At 53.0% G+C, this 13,857-nt stretch overlaps 1 protein-coding gene across 5 annotated transcripts in view; it reads right to left on the bottom strand.

The window, feature by feature from the left end:
* Window positions 1-13,857, bottom strand: part of BAHCC1 (BAH domain and coiled-coil containing 1) — a 93,627-nt gene that overhangs the window by 23,005 nt on the left and 56,765 nt on the right. For 4 of the 5 annotated variants that reach the window (XM_044456435.1, XM_044456437.1, XM_044456439.1 and 1 more), the window contains 9 exons: window positions 11,625-13,307; window positions 10,511-10,616; window positions 9,731-9,939; window positions 8,293-8,451; window positions 7,904-8,115; window positions 6,287-6,602; window positions 4,786-5,478; window positions 926-1,125; window positions 89-225 (listed from right to left, as the gene is read on the bottom strand). In XM_044456435.1, coding sequence (XP_044312370.1) covers window positions 89-225; window positions 926-1,125; window positions 4,786-5,478; window positions 6,287-6,602; window positions 7,904-8,115; window positions 8,293-8,451; window positions 9,731-9,939; window positions 10,511-10,616; window positions 11,625-13,307 — 3,715 coding nt within the window. The remainder of the gene's footprint in view (window positions 1-88; window positions 226-925; window positions 1,126-4,785; window positions 5,479-6,286; window positions 6,603-7,903; window positions 8,116-8,292; window positions 8,452-9,730; window positions 9,940-10,510; window positions 10,617-11,624; window positions 13,308-13,857) is intronic. The other variant, XM_044456436.1, reaches the window with a different exon arrangement.

The raw sequence follows: 13,857 nt of genomic DNA, 5'->3' as shown, positions 1-13,857 counted from the left end.
TCACTGCAGTGCCACCTCACTCACAGGGCTTGTGGCACATAGGCCAGGCCCCTGCTGTGAAAGCAGGGCAAGGGGCAGAGACACTCACTCATGGTCGTGCCTCCTCTGCAGCTTGGCCAGTTCCCGCTGCTTCTCCTTGTAGCGCCGCTGCAGTTCTGCCAGACGCATGCGTATCTCTACCTCCTGGGTGTCCAAGTTCTCAATAGCTGCTTTCAGAGGGCAAACCTGTGGCAGGGGAAGGGGAGGAGGAAGGAGGAGGCATTTTCGTCATGGTGAAAAGCAAGAATGGCTGTGGCATATATGCTGCGTTAAACTGATTTATGCATCCCTGCCTTTGGTAGAGCTTGTTTTCTGTTGTGAACCAAACCTGAGAAGTGGGTGTACACTTCAGGGAAGGAAGTGGCCCAGAAGGCTTACTGCTCCTTGAATGTGCTGAAATACTGACCTCCGGATGCCAACAAGCCAGGATCTACTACCACAACATTCCCCTTCCTGGTGCCCTCCCCAAGACATGTTGGAACTCCTCAGTTGTAGTCAAAACATCTGGGAAATGGGGGTACCAGGATGGAGAAGGATGCTCTAACTTTCATGGTCTGGTTCTACAGCTTCAACTCACAGTGGCTCAAGGGAGAAAATGGACTCCTAAAGAGAAAAAGCAGCCAGTGATGTATTGTCAGGGGGCTGGGTCTGAGAAACGCAAAGTCTCAGCTACTGCACTCTGGCAGCTGACAGCCTTCATCAGAGGAGAGTCTCCATCAGATAAGATGGCGGAAAATTCTGCAGCCTTCAAAGAACAGAGCAACACATCTGACTTAGTCTGGTCTGCAGTATGTCAGGGTCAGGCAGGAATGGCACCGTGCTGGATCTGACGTTGACTATATGTTGCACAAGCCGTCTGCGAAATGCCCCAGTGCAAAATACTTACAGGCTTGGTTTTGGGGGTCCAGATATATTTGCGACGGGAAACCCGTGTGCGGGGGCGCAGGTCCACACACGGTGCAGCATCTGCTAGGCTGAGGAGGTCGGGAGGGCTGCTCTCCAGGCCAGTGGCCTCAACAAGGGCCCAGGCTGCAGCAAGGGTAGCCAGGCTTTGCAGATTGAATGCTACCAGGTCTTCATCCAGCACTGTGGGGAAGAGAAAGGATGCCGCTGCAGAGATTGCTCACACGTGGATGATGGGTACATGCAGTAAACCCATCACATGCCTCGGCACTGTCACTAGACCGTAAGCAGCCTCCTGCTGTTGTCCTTCAGACAGGCTAGATTGGAACTCTGGCCATTCCCATCCAGCAGGGTCAGTGGAGCTGCTGTCTGGGAATGGCAGGAATGTGGTCCAACATATACGGAAGGCAACAGGTAGAGATAGGTTGACCTATCTGGGTACCTTAGAAGAGCAAGCCCTAATCAGAGCCCACAGTGCGCTGTAATAGGAATCGTGTGCCCTGGTTGACTCGAAAACAACACCCAGTGACTGAGTGTAGGCTCGTACCTGCTGGTCCCCATGGCTGTGGCACACAACCTCTTCCGGCAAGGCCCCAGCTCTGCCCCCTTCTCAGACACGTCTAGCCGCCAAAGCTGCTATCAAAGGTTGGAAAGTGTGGCAGAAGTGTTTGCCTGGTCACCATTGTTAGAACAGCAACTTGCAGTTTTGGGGCTGCAAAGTTTTCAAGCACGGCCTAGCCCTGCCATGTTTCTCCTCTTCCCTCTTTTCTGCACACCACCGTTTGAAGCCATCAGGCACACAGTCATGTTTATATCAGGCACATACCACACATCCAACCAGCCAGAGGAGAAGTTATTGGGATGCCACATACTTCAGCAGGGGGCCTGTGAAGGGGCAGGCAAAGGGGCAGCAAGCCGGAGACAGCATTGTCTTGCCTTGAAGGAAAGAGGGCCTCATCAGATAGCATCAGGTTTGGAGGGAGGCCCCAGGGAGATGCCGTGCCCCAGGAGGGGTGGTTCTGAAGGGAACACGGTTGCTCGGCCATGCAATTAAGAGTGCCAGGAGATTATGTGCGGTGGGGAAAGGGGAATTAAGAGACACAGATAAAATTGGCTCTGCGTGTGTATAGTACATACTTATATAAATAAATATATAAGCAGTAAGATCTGTCTTATCTATAGCTGTAGATGCAGGCATATGAATACACACACGGAGATGCAGACACAGGCAGCACATACACGCCCCTCCCTAGTGGGTTGTTGCTGTGCATCTCCGTACAAAAATGTCTGCTGGCGAGTGTGCCCACACACACGTGCAAGAGAGCATGCAGGGGAGTCCCTGTGTGTGGTTTCCGTTCTACTGTTGGCAAAGAACGGTTCTGGTGTGTGAGCAGTAACCGTTTGTGTACAGATGAAAAGCACAGACTTTGCTTAGCCACAGGGGGTGATAACCATCTGCACATGTGGGTTGGTGTAGACCTCTCCACCAAGGAGGCGGGAAATGGGGAGGCTTAAAACAGCAGCAGAGAGGTATTGCGGGGGAGAGGGACAGAGAGAGAGAGAAAGGACTTTCACTACTTTCATTAGTCTCATTTTCTTTTGCAAGCTTGGGATGCTCAAGCACTGGGATGCATGTTTTGAGAACTAAGAAAACCCAGAGCAGGAGACAGCAGAGTGAGAGTGTGGCAACCCTCTCTCAGAGAAATGTGTTCTCATCTGGTAGCTCTCATGGGGCAAGGGTAACCCAGCTTGACACAGCGAGCATCCTTCAAGCGCTGCAGGCGCTATTAACAGGCCCACACACTAAATCGCTACTCCACCACAATTCAGGGTGCAGACCTGAGGAACCCCTTCCCACATGGCTTTCAGCATGACTCAACACTTGCACCCAAGACTGAAAAGGCATTAGTCTTCTCTTCCTAGAGCCCAAATCAAGGGTGGCGCTGCTCTCAATCCTAACAGTGGCAGTGAGGCAGACCCAAGAACTACTCTCTCTCATCTGTTAAGCAGTTCTCCAGATGCTATGTCTCTTAGGGGAAAATCACTCAGATTCCCAGGGCCAGGAAGAGGCAACCTCATGATCAGCTCTCTCCTTAGTGACCATTCTGAAACACACACATAGATTTCCCACCACTAACCACCAGCCTTTCAGAGATTTGGCTCACACTCCGTGGCTGTTGCAAGTAGCTAGTCCTTAAGGACAGGGCACCTAGAGCAGTCTTCCCCAACCTGGCACCCTCCAGGTATGTTGGATTAGGACTTCCATTGCCCTCAGCCAGCCCAATAGGCTGTTCTAATGACTGAGGTAGGTGGGAAATTAGCAGCATGTGTGCCGCTCCACAAACTGACCTGGTTGGGCGAGGAAAGTCTCAACCTCCAGACAGCCGTAACTACAACGATGTTTGGTTGACTCACCACCCTTTTCTTGCCTGCTTTGCATATTCTGACACACTTGGTGTGTGGCCCCCAGACAGCAAGTCCTGCAATGAATTCACTTCATAGGCAGGCAGACTGTTCTGTGAGCCCAGGAAGGGTTGGGTACCAAGAGGGGGATCATTTAACTGATAGGTGCATGAGCCTACATGGCTGTAAGGGACTGAGCAGCCACTCTGCGGAAAACTGTGTGCGCATGCAGGCAGGCATGCACAAAAGCTCTTGACTGAGGCAAAACCAACTGTTCCATTCATGTTGCAAACCATTCCAACTGAGATCTTTTCAACTGACTAGATGTGCATGTCAGGATGGGCAGTGGGCAATCTTTCTGGTTTGTTGCTGAGCATTAATAAACAGAGAGGGGAGTAAAAGATGAATTAGCAGAGAGTACTTTCTAAACAGCTGCTTGCTTGGTGAGGAAGCTGATAATAAGGGGCAGCAAGGGGACAGACTCATTGGTGGTCCGTGACCTTCAGTTAGTTAGTGAAGGCTACTGCTGTAATAGTGACTGGCATCAGCAGAGTTCAACTAGATAATGATTCTGTGGCTCTGGACAAGGCTGTCTGAGTAATGCAACGTGGGAAGAGAGAGCTGCAGAGCATTCCTGGAAGCAATGTGGAGTTGCTTTTGATCACCAGCTGTTCGGTGCAACATGGGAGGAAGATGGCTAATGAAAGACAGTAGGACAGCGGGTCCTAAAGGGGAGCCAGCATGGATGCAAATACATCTGCTATAGGTCTCAAAGTTACAGACTTCCCACACATTTCTCCAACATCATGGAAAAGCATCCAGGACTTCTGGTTCCGGACCCAGGACCATCTTTCTATTGTGAACAAACTCGATCTCCAGTTGATTGCCAATTTCATCATATCCCAGCCTCTGTGGGAAGCACTGGAGCTGCAATCTCCTCCCCATTGGCCAGACAGTAGGCAAGAGTGGCCTGAGAGAGAAGATCCTTATTCCTCCATTGACCCTGGATGTTTGGCTCCAGTGGTGGCTTAGATGGGAGGAGCAAACGCGCAACCGACCATCCTCCTGACCTGAAGAAGCCTGCAGCCTTTTGCATCCGTCAACAAAATGGGCCACATGGCTCAAGACAAATGTGGAGTCATGGCATGAGGCCCCACCCCTCTGTTGTCCTCACCAGCAGCCACTCCAGCAGGCCTTCTTGAACGGGGGAAGCAGGAACATTCCGCCAGCCCTGACGGAAGACTTCAATTTTTTCCTCCTCCCTCCCAATTCCTTTTCCCTTGTGCATCGTATCTTTTTATACTGTCACCCTGTGGGCAGAGACCGGCTTGCTTTACTGATTATATGTAAGGCACTCTGAGAGTCCTTTGGACTGAAGAGTGACATCACAATCTCTAAATAAATCTATAACTGAGCTCAAAAAGCCCCTGCCTTCCTTACCATGGGTGGCAGTATCACAGTGCTGCCGACGGAGTTCCAGTTCAGCCAGCTCACTGAGCAGGGCAATGCCAGGAATCCCTGAGCTGCACGGAGAGGGCAAGGGAAGGGGAGCAGGAGGAGGAGGAGATTCCAAGGCTGGAAGTTCGCCCAGGTCAATGCTGGCAGCAATGAGGGCGTCCAGGCCACACGGGGCCACCTGCACGTCGGCATGTGCAGATGGGTCATCCGGTGAGCCCATGTTGCTCTCATCCACCTGACAGTCATCTTCCAGGGCTTCAGCAGGGCCATCCTCCACAGCCATCACCTCTGGAGAAGGCCCGGGAAGGGCAGCACCTGGCGTAGGCGCCTCCTGGTGTTCTGGAGGGGCAGAGTCCAAGTCATCCGGGCTGTCCCCGACCAGCAGGGGGCAGCACGGGGTCTCCTTAGCCAGTTCTGTAGAGTTTGGCCTCTGGGGATGCACCAGGAGATGGGGAGGGCAAGGGTGCGAGGGTTCCACTTCCATGTCCCCAGCCCCACTGGGGGGGTTGGCTTCAGCCTCGCAGTGTGGCTCCTGCTCCGGTGGGAAGGTGCGTGACTGCTCAGGTTCAGCTGCCGTGGAAACGGTTTGCATAGTGTCAGGATCTGCTGGGTCCAGGGGTAACGGCGATGCATAGCCCAGGCCAGCCACAGGGTAGGAATAACCAGGTGGAAGATCTGGTGGAAGGAAAAGGGAAAGCGCTTAAGCTGAGGCAAAAAGACAGATCACACAGCCTGTTGGGGCAATCCTGGGATCACCAAACCACAGTTTGTCTCAAGCTCAGATGAAGGGCACCCATGAACCACGTAACTTGACCCAAATTCATCCGCTAGCTCCATGGAGAGCACGCCAGTGCTTCCAAATCCTCTAACGATAATACAGTATGTAAATTCATATGCACTCCTATACTGGTGCTTGCACAATGGGATCTTTTGCAAATGGTCTGAAAAATGGCATGGAGGGCTGGGGTAACACGACTGCAAGAACAAGAAGTATGACTAGGGACCAGGAGATGCTGACGTCCTCATCCTGAACAGCAAAAATCCTTGTTCTGGAGGCCCTTCCAAGCCATGAGGTTTTAGGAGGTACTTCCCATACTCTTTTCTCTATAACCACAACGACTGGGTTGCTGAAGACTAGGGTTTGGAACATGCTTGCCGTATCCTGTGTAACACGACTAGATTCCAAATAATCAGGTGGCATTACTGCTATCAGAGTTCTTGCCCATAGCAGAACACTGTCCTGTATCACGTCCTCCTGCAACCTGGTGCCATCCAGATGTTTCACACCCAACTTCTATCAGTCAGTGGAAGTTGCCAGTGTTGAAGAATGCTTTAGACCACATCTGGAGACAGCAAGCTGGGGAAGGTGGCTATATCAATAATGGATTGTTTTAGCAAGGCACAGCCACTGTGTTCTTGTGCAAAGATACTATGTATTTGCTAGTGCCCCCCTCCCCTTGTCCAGCCTGCCACAGATCCCAACCTGGTTCCAGTGATTTGGGATAGTCCTGGGCTGGTCTCCCCTCCGGCTGCTTGTCCTCAGCCTCTGGACCTGTGGAGTTCTGTGAGGGCACTGGACTTACAGCAGGTGAGCGGGGCACCACAGCAGGGCAGACAGGTAAAGTGCACGGGGCAGGGCATTTGGGTGGGTGGCAGCACGGAGAGAGCTTGGCTGAGCAGGCGGCAGCTGGAGACAGGCCTTTTGGAGTAGCATTTAAGGCAACAGCTTTGTGAGATGGTTTGAGTGGCTTCTCAGGGCCTGGCATCTCTAGCTCAGGGGGTGGCTCTTCAGGCTTCCGCTGAAAGGGGAAAGAGACGGTCCGTCAGCAAGTGCTTGAATCTCATGGAATCCATCACACAGAATGTCAGTAGGTCCTGACTGTGGTGATACTGTCAGCATTTGCATTTGCCATGTACTCCTGAGGTTTCACAGATTAAGTTTTGAGTAAGATGTCAGACAGTATACTTGTGCATCCTTCCAAATCCTTACCTCTTCCTGATGTGTTTTTATCTGCCCCCAACTCTGACCTCCCACTCCCTTCTTGATGCCAGTGTCAGGATGAGGTAAGGCCATTTATTTAATCTGCATCCCCCTAGAGGTCAGATGGGATGGAGTTTCTCAATGGGCTCAGCGAAGAGATGAACGCTATCTTGCACTTCCTATACTAGTACCCTTTATCCCCCTGTTTACACAATCAGAAATCTGACCCAGAGTGACAAAGTCTGCTCCAAGAAAAGCTAAGTTGTGCAGTTCACCCAATAGGCACCATTCAATTTTATATAATATTTTTGGCTGCTTCTGCTTGTGATGAGGAGAAAAGGACCTAATCCAGTTCTCTGACCACTGGAAATTTTACCCAGCCATCTGCTTTCACTTTCTGAGACCTCACCAAGTATCAGCCCCACACTTTTCCAAGAAATTCTTTGCAGCTCTTTGAGAAGCAGAAATCCCTGGACTCTATAAAATGTCCCATGCTTGCTTTCTACATGCACGGAATCAGGACACTCCCCCCCCCACCCCGCCCCATTACGATCCTCTGGAGTCGGGAAGAGAGTTGGTTTCTACCAGCACCACACAGATAGAAGCAGGATGTTGACTAGTGTGCATCTTAGCCAAAAGGCCTTCCTTTGAGATGAATCAGGGGAGAACATTTGCTCCCTTTCAAGGGCCAAGCACCACATCTTAAGCCAGGATGGGATTTCTTGCTAGGTCAGATTGGCTGGAGAAGCTACTGAGTGAGTGTGCATGCGTGTGTGTTAGTGTCTTCCCCTACAGGCCTGCTTGAGTGAGTCATCTGCAGCTGCGTATTCACCTTCCTGCAATGCATTTTGCTTTGCATGTGTGTCACGTTGTGGTCTGCACTGCATAAGCTGATCTGTGTTAAATCAACTGCATGGGTGGTCCAGGCTTTCTTGTATGTAGAAGGAAAGATTAGATTATAATTTATCCCTTCGACTCTGCTTATACATGTTTTCCAAATGGCGGTGGCGGCAGCAGGAGCTTCCTTTCCCAGTGAGAGTCTCAGTTACACACCCCTTCCGCAGCAGAGAGACTATCAAGAAGGGGCACAGTGGCGATGCCCTCTTTTTGCATGCCCACCTGGCTGTGCGTGTGCCGCTGTACTTCCAAGGCCTGTGCTGCACGTTGCTGCTGCTGCTGCTGCTGCTGCTGCAGGGCATAGAGTTCTTGCTGACGCAGGAACTGGGAGCGGGAGTAGACAGGGAGTTGCCCGGTGTGCTGCAGGTGTGAGCCAGGCCCCCGGCTAGGATACATGGGTGGCCAAATAGATGCCTGATCCATCACCTCAGCTGCTGAGAGAGAGGACAGTGAATCAGAGAGGTAAACCAAGCCAGTGCATCTGAGATCGCCCTGATATAAAAGCACACTTATCTCCTCTCATCAGAGAGGCAAGCCCTGTTCCTCTCATCCCACAAAGACTGTTGCAGAGCTGTGGTGCTCCAGCCGGTTCCTTTCTGGGTGCTACTTACCCAGTGTGTGGGGGGCCCCATGGGCTGGTGGTTCAGAGGGCAGGATGACTAGCTGGGCAGGTGGCTCCTGTGACAGGGGGAAGACTGGCTGCATCGCACTGGGCATAGAGGTGGGAAAGCCAGGTGGCAGGTTTTGATGGAGGGCAGGGTGCCCAATGCCTAGAGGGAGAGGGAGGAAAAGTGCTTGAGACAAAGGACAACGCACACAGCAATCCCAGGGGAAAGAGGTGGCATTACAGGGCAAGGCTTGCCAAGGTGGGCCGCAGGCGCTTGCCAAGGAGAGCTTTCCCACTACCGTGCAGTGAGCCAGCAATACATGATCTAGCCTCATCCACCCCATTCCCAAGCTCCCCGTGTCAACAAGGAAGGCCTGCAAAGGCAACATAAGCTCAGTTGTCTGCATGTGTTTGCACTGCTCTGTATGACTGGGAATTCAGGCTTATCAGAGTCCCCAGTCATGTGAATGTCTCTAAGTACAACCGGCTATATGTGATTGGGGCACCATATGCAGACCTTCCCATCAACACAGGGGAAACGGGAGTGGAGGCGGCAGCGCCAAAATGCACATCCACTGGCCCCTCTATGCATACAGGAAGGGCCACTCCTGCAGAAGCCAGAAGAGGGCTTTGGCTCTGCTATGTGTCCCCCAGTAAGGGGCTCTCCACCTGTCTCCTGACCACCGCTTCTTCTTGCACGTGTACATGGCAAAACAGACAAGTGAGAATTCCTCGCCTCAGGCAGTGTTGTATCATGTATGTGATTTTACTCCACACAGTCATAAACTGAGAATCATCGTGTGTCAGGAGCCCATAAGGAGGATTGGGTGGTGCTGTCACAGGTTCTACCTGTCTCCACCTACCAGTGCGATAATGGCCCAGATAGGACAATCTATCCCAAGTCTACAATAGCTCTGACACATGGACTGCAGGACAGACAAGAATCCAGTTTTGCCCATCCTGGTGGTCCACCGCACGCACTCACATATTCTACACAGGAAATCATGCTTACATGTGGAGGGCTTTGCTGCATGAACATGTGCTAGATCAGGTGTTACTCTACACTTTATTTTGGACTGTTTTCCATGCAGGAATTTTGGAATACACGAAACAGCCCCGAGTGCCAATCACACTGGGGTGCCTTCAGCCCTTGTAGGAATGGAAGCTGGAGGCTAAGGTACATCCCACATCCCCATCCTGCATTTAAACAATGGGCACGAAGCGAGACTAGAGTGGTGTGCAAAGTGATTGGGAGGAAAAGGTGCGGGCTAAAAACCAAGGATGGAATAGCATGGAAGACCTGAAGGAAACCGAAGCTGCTGTGTGAGATAGACTGATTGCTACAGGGCAGGATATCAGGGACATCTGCAGAGTACAAAGAGGAAGGCTGCCAGTGGCCCAGGCCCAATTAACGGTTCGGTTTCAGGCACGACTGCACTGACCGTATGAGTGTCCACCCATCCAAAGCGAAGGGCTGCGTGTCCGGGGCAGCCAGTGTGTATGGGCAGGATGCGTGTGAGCTGCTGGGTCTCCTCCTAACTGGCTGGCCTGGAGCGAGGAACTTCCTGCAATCATCAAGTGCGGAGTGAGGTCTCCAGGGCAGCTGCTTGATGGGTGGATACGGGCAAACTCCACTAGGTCCTTGTTATCCCTGACAGGTCAAAAGACATTAGAGAAAGAAAAGCAGGTGAGCTGGGACAGAGTGACCTCCCCTCGCCCCCCCCCCCCCCCCCTGAGCAAAAGATGACAGCGAGGGCAGGCAACCTGTGGCCCTTCAGCAGCTTTGGCCTGCTACTCCTACCATTCTTCCTCATGGGCTGTGCTGGCTCGGGCTGGGGAGTTGTAGGCCAACACTTCCAGAGGGCTGTATGTCGCCAACCCCTGAACTACAACACAGGCCTTCACAAATCTATTGTGTCAAGGCGTTCAGTGCTCCCACTCAGGAAGAGGTGGAATCCCAGAGAAAAAAGAAGCTTGGCTCTGAAAACAACAGGTCTACCCTCAGGCCACCATTGGAGCTCTGGTGGGAAAATCCACTACTCTATCCCCACCACAGCCAATGCCATTTGTAGACATGAAGTTGCAAGACAGCCTGAGATACAGGCGGGCTTTCTCAGTGCCTTCAAGAGGGTTGCCCAGCCTAATAACCATAAAGTATGACTGTCAGTTCAAGATTTGTTTGCTCCCCCTCCCCATTCCGTGTAGCAGGAGTGGATCCTTACTGGAGGAGGAGGTCTCTCCCTGCCAGCCCCAGGCGCTCCTCACACAGTCGGCTCCGTTCCTCCTCAGCATCCAGGTCAATGACATGCACTGGCCGTGCTGCACCAGCTGCAGGAAGCAAAGCAGGGGAAAGCAAGATTGAAGGCAAGATTAATAACACCTTTTGGCAGCATGTACAGGAGGACTTCCCCAAGAACTGGCTTTTCTCCTGGGAACACAAGAACAGAGAGTGGAGGTGGAAGAGAAGAAGGATGCCCGGGAAAGCAGGTCACAGCACAATACGTCTGCTTTCATCTCCCATTCTGTGCAGCTAGGTGAGAGTGGAACCTACAGCAGGTAAGGGGTCCCAGGTCCCACTTTGGTTCTGGTACTAAAAAATCTGGAATGAGGGGCCTTTGATGGGAGTGAAGAAAGCCAGGAGTCAATTAGCAACTGGCTGCAGGCAGAAGCCCCTTTCACTAACTGTCACTGGGAAAGGGACTTCACATGCTAAAGTGGGCAGCAAGGCCCATGGCTACCCCACCCCCGACATGGCATACTTCCCGCCGCTATCCATGTGCTGTCCCCCTGCCCTCCAATCGGGGAAGCCCGCTTCCTTGTGATATGACCTGGAGGGGGACTGCAATCGAAAAGAGAGGCCCGTGTGGGATGTAATCCCTAGAGCTGGAAGGAAATGAGGGGCAGACAGTGATCCTTTAAAGCAGGGGTCTCAAACTCGTGGCCCGCAGGCCAATTGCTGGGACGGGCGGGCACGAGGGAGGGGCCCTGCGGCCTTCAAAGTGCCGGCGTCGACCGGGCCGGCCGCGGGATGAGCGGCCCACCACCACCACGGTGGTGGAATACTTGGTGCGGCCCAGCCTCACCCAGACTCTACTTCCAGCGGCCCCCAGGTAAGTCGAGTTTGAGACCCCTGCTTTAAAGCCTTAGGGCAACCTTCCCCAACATTGTGCCCCCCTTCATTTTGGACTACAACTTCAGCCCTTGCAGCTAGCATGGGCAATTGCCAGGAATACTGGGAGCTGTAGTCTAAGGCAACTGCAGGAAGTTGGGGAAAGCGGCCTTATGGGGCTGTGGGCCTCCGTGCTGCCTACCGCGTTACACACTTTGGCTCATTACCTTTGAGGCCCATGGCAGCCCGGCCCTGCCGACTGGAGCTAGATCCATAGGCTGGTTCAGGCCGGCTCAGTGTTTCCTTCTGCCGAGCCACGGCCACAGCGATGCCCACCGGCGGCTGACGCACCTCGCCGTCGCCATGGCCCAGCTCATGGTCCCTGCTGCGGGCACAGTCTGGACGTTCCAGCTCCTGCTGTCCCTTGGCCCCCAGGAACTTGCCCCCATCCTGGTGGGCGCAGCTGCCCTTGAGGCTGCCCAGCCCCACGAATGGCGCTTTCTGGCCCACAATAAGTGCTTGATTGCTGTATTTCAACAGGTTTTTCATGGCTGACACCTCGTCTGGGGGCGTCTGCATCTCCTGGGTGAGCACGGAGCCCTGGGTCATGAGTGCGGCCTGCTGGAGGCTGCTGCTGAAAGGGTCCAGGTAGGAGCCTTTCCTTTCCTCTGCCATGGGCAACGGAGGGCCCTGGCCCTGCACCGGCCATGGGGGGAGGTGTGGTCCGCTGTAGCCCAGGGAGCTGAGCTCCATGGATTTGCGCTTCGGCTCTGCATGGGCACCTGCCTGCTCCATCTCCGTCTGCAAGTGCTGCTGGTGGCGGATGCGAGCCACTTTCTGGGTGCTGGGTGCTGGCGGCTCCTTGGGGGCCTTGTCTAAAGTGCAGCAGGACTGGCTGAGTTTACACAGCGTCTCTTGAGGGCCGGGCCGGGCACAGTCCTGAGGGGGCACCATCTCAAAGTGCCCACTCTTAGGTTGGTGGGACAAGCTACCAAAATGACTATCAGAGCCGGGGCTGTTCAGGTACTCTAGGCCTTTGAGGCGGGCACTGGAATTCTGTGGCCAATCCAGCCGCCGCTCCGTTTTCCCCTCTGCTTTGAGGTGAGAGAAAGCGTGGTTTCCGTAAGTGGGTGGGTGCTCCGGACCCATGTCGTGGGGACGCTCCTTGCCCTCACAGGGCTCAGAGGGCACCTGGAAAGAGCGGCTCTTGTCAGTCAAGTGGCCTACAGAAGGCACAAACGTGGCCCCGCTGATCCGTAGCTCCCGACTGGCCTTATCCTGCAGAGGACACATCCCGTCGGGGCTGGAATGAAGCTGGAGGCAGGGGAAGCTGCCCGTCGTTGTGCTCAGAGCGGGGGGCCCAGCAGGCAGACTAGATGGAACAGTGTAGGAGACCGAGTGATGCAGCATCTGCCGTCGCTCGAGGCACTCACTGTAGGACTGGGGAGGCTCGTGGTGGCCGAGTTCCTTGGCACAGCGGCTCTGGGCGCCAGCGTGACGCGGCAGGATTCCTCCACCACAGCTTGGGAGGACAGCTTTGCCTGAGTCACCATTCAATACCTTGGAACTCAGCAGGCATGAGGGCAGATGCTTGGGCCGGTTGTCACAAGAACCTCGCTGGGCAGCACCTTCCTTGCAGGTCCCCTCCGATGTCATAGGCATGACCAGCTTGTGCCGTTCTTTGGCCTCATCGTCGGCTGCTCTCTCTTTGCCCTCGCCCTTGGCCCCTTTGTCCTTGGACAGGACAAAGCGCTCATAGTCCTTGTGGCACTTCTGCCCGTGGCCAGCCTCCCGGTCACGGCTGCAGGAACCAATCGGGTGACCAGGTGCTGCCCGAGCAATGCTGGGGAAGTTGTGATTGGCTGACAGCAGTGTGGGCTGCGCCGGAAGGTTCCGCAGGTAGAAATTGTCTGGAGAAAGAGGTAAGTAGTTAGGGAGGGAACAATGATCCAGACAGCAACATCCTGTGTCGCAGCCCCAGTAACTTCCCAGTCATTATTGTTGCCCATGCCTGGAATGTGGGGTGGAAATTTTTCCAGTGCTTAATTTTTCTCTTGAAAATGTTCCATTTCATAAGTTCATTAGTTACAATGAAAGGGTTCCAACTGCAAATACAATATTAGACAAACCTGTCATTAATCTGTGTCCTGTGATTATCTGTAGCAACAACTATGAGAGAGAATACATATATGCCATTGAAATACATGTATGTCTCAGCATGAAATGGGATTAAGATGCAGTGAAAGCATAACTGAGGATGCTCCAATGACCTCAGTGGAAGAGAGTTGAATTCTGTTAAAACAGATGAGCAATTCTCACCATACCATACATAGTCCTTTGGACTGCTAAAATTTACTAGCATGTCAATAGTTTTCTTAAAAACTTCTTAAATAGAACATTTGGGATTTTTTAAATATACAAAAAGAAAGAGAAGTACATGCTACTGTGTTTTAATTTTTA

Source organism: Varanus komodoensis, unplaced genomic scaffold, assembly GCF_004798865.1.
Source record: "Varanus komodoensis strain SLA01 unplaced genomic scaffold, ASM479886v1 scaffold84, whole genome shotgun sequence".
In the NCBI taxonomy this organism is placed as follows: domain Eukaryota; kingdom Metazoa; phylum Chordata; class Lepidosauria; order Squamata; family Varanidae; genus Varanus; species Varanus komodoensis.
Note: the sequence above shows the minus strand (reverse complement) of the source record. Positions and strands in the feature narration are given on the sequence as shown.